General features: G+C 47.1%; 1 protein-coding gene across 1 annotated transcript in view; it reads left to right on the top strand.

Annotated features, from left to right (window-relative positions):
- Positions 1-1,015: 1,015 nt before the first annotated feature.
- The window catches only part of LOC117957213 (saoe class I histocompatibility antigen, A alpha chain-like), a 3,512-nt gene continuing 3,244 nt past the window's right edge, over positions 1,016-1,283 (top strand). The window contains exon 1 of the mRNA XM_034892810.1: positions 1,016-1,058. Coding sequence (XP_034748701.1) covers positions 1,016-1,058 — 43 coding nt within the window. The remainder of the gene's footprint in view (positions 1,059-1,283) is intronic.

Here is a 1,283-nt window from a genome sequence, read left to right on the forward strand (position 1 = left end):
AACACCATCACTAACAGGGACGTTGTAGAGCGTCCTCTGGTGGACAGACTATGCAACGCCATCACTAACAGGGACGTACTTTTACCGGTACCTACAGTATCACGTCGGTAATACCGAGTACTGGTTCATGTGAGACGGTCCAATATTTCGGGCACAAACGACGATGCCATCAACACATCGCCAGGCCGATGCAGAAGCAACTTTTATTGCCCCCCCGTAAGGCCGTGACCTCACCGTCGACAAGTCGATTTATTGGTCGGTACGTTCTGGCACGACAAAATCCTGATTGGTCGGTTTTTAGCCGTGTTATTTCATCAGGTGGAAGCGTAGACGGTTACGGTCTACGCTTGGTGGAAAGCACTAATTGCTAATGGGGGTGTTTTCAGAGCACCCCTGTTTCACAGGTAACAGTCTGTCTTTAGAACACCCCCCTTGTTTTCACCTTTTTTGGACTAGCCCGACCCACTGGGGACAGACTGAAGAAAGAACTAGAAAGCCTCGTTTTAGTGGTTTGCTGATATTATGTAATAGTGAGTGTTTACTTTAAATTCCATTGAATTTCACTGTTTCCAGAAGACATCCTTTATTCAGTATCACTTAATTCAGCTAAAAACGTGTGCATGGAAACAGATCTCCTGTCAGGATGAAGGGTTTCGCGGACTAATCTCACCCGTGTCGTTCTGTCTCATGCGCTCCTTCAGGATGTCGATGTTGACCTTGAACCACTGCTGCTTGCTCTGGCGGGACTGCGTGCCTTTGACCCAGTAGTCTGCAGGCAGCCTCTGCTCCATCCAGTGCTGCTTGGGAACCTTCTTCTGGAGGTCGCTGTCGAAGTAGTCGATCATCCGGTTGTTCAGCAGACCCATGGCCGTGAACTCGTGGATGCCCGGGAGTCCCGGCGGTTTGGAGAAGGCCGTGTAGATGTAGGTGAGGGAGTGAATCTCTGAGAGGTAGAAAGACAGACACATGTGCATTAGACGAGGAAGACCGAGCTCTCTGTATTAATGCTTTTGGGATGACTCCTGAGAGGGAATTTAAATTTCCAGCAGCAGTTTTCAGCAGGAAAAAGACAGTATGGAGAGAGGGAAGACAGTATAGAGAGAAGACAGTATAGAGAGAAAAGAAGACAGTATAGAGAGAAGAAGACAGTATAGAGAGAAAAGAAGACAGTATAGAGAGAAAAGAAGACAGTATAGAGAGAGAAGAAGACAGTATAGAGAGAAAAGAAGACAGTATAGAGAGAGAAGAAGACAGTATAGAGAGAGAAGACAGTATAGAGAGAG

Source organism: Etheostoma cragini, chromosome 14, assembly GCF_013103735.1.
Source record: "Etheostoma cragini isolate CJK2018 chromosome 14, CSU_Ecrag_1.0, whole genome shotgun sequence".
In the NCBI taxonomy this organism is placed as follows: Eukaryota; Metazoa; Chordata; class Actinopteri; order Perciformes; family Percidae; genus Etheostoma; species Etheostoma cragini.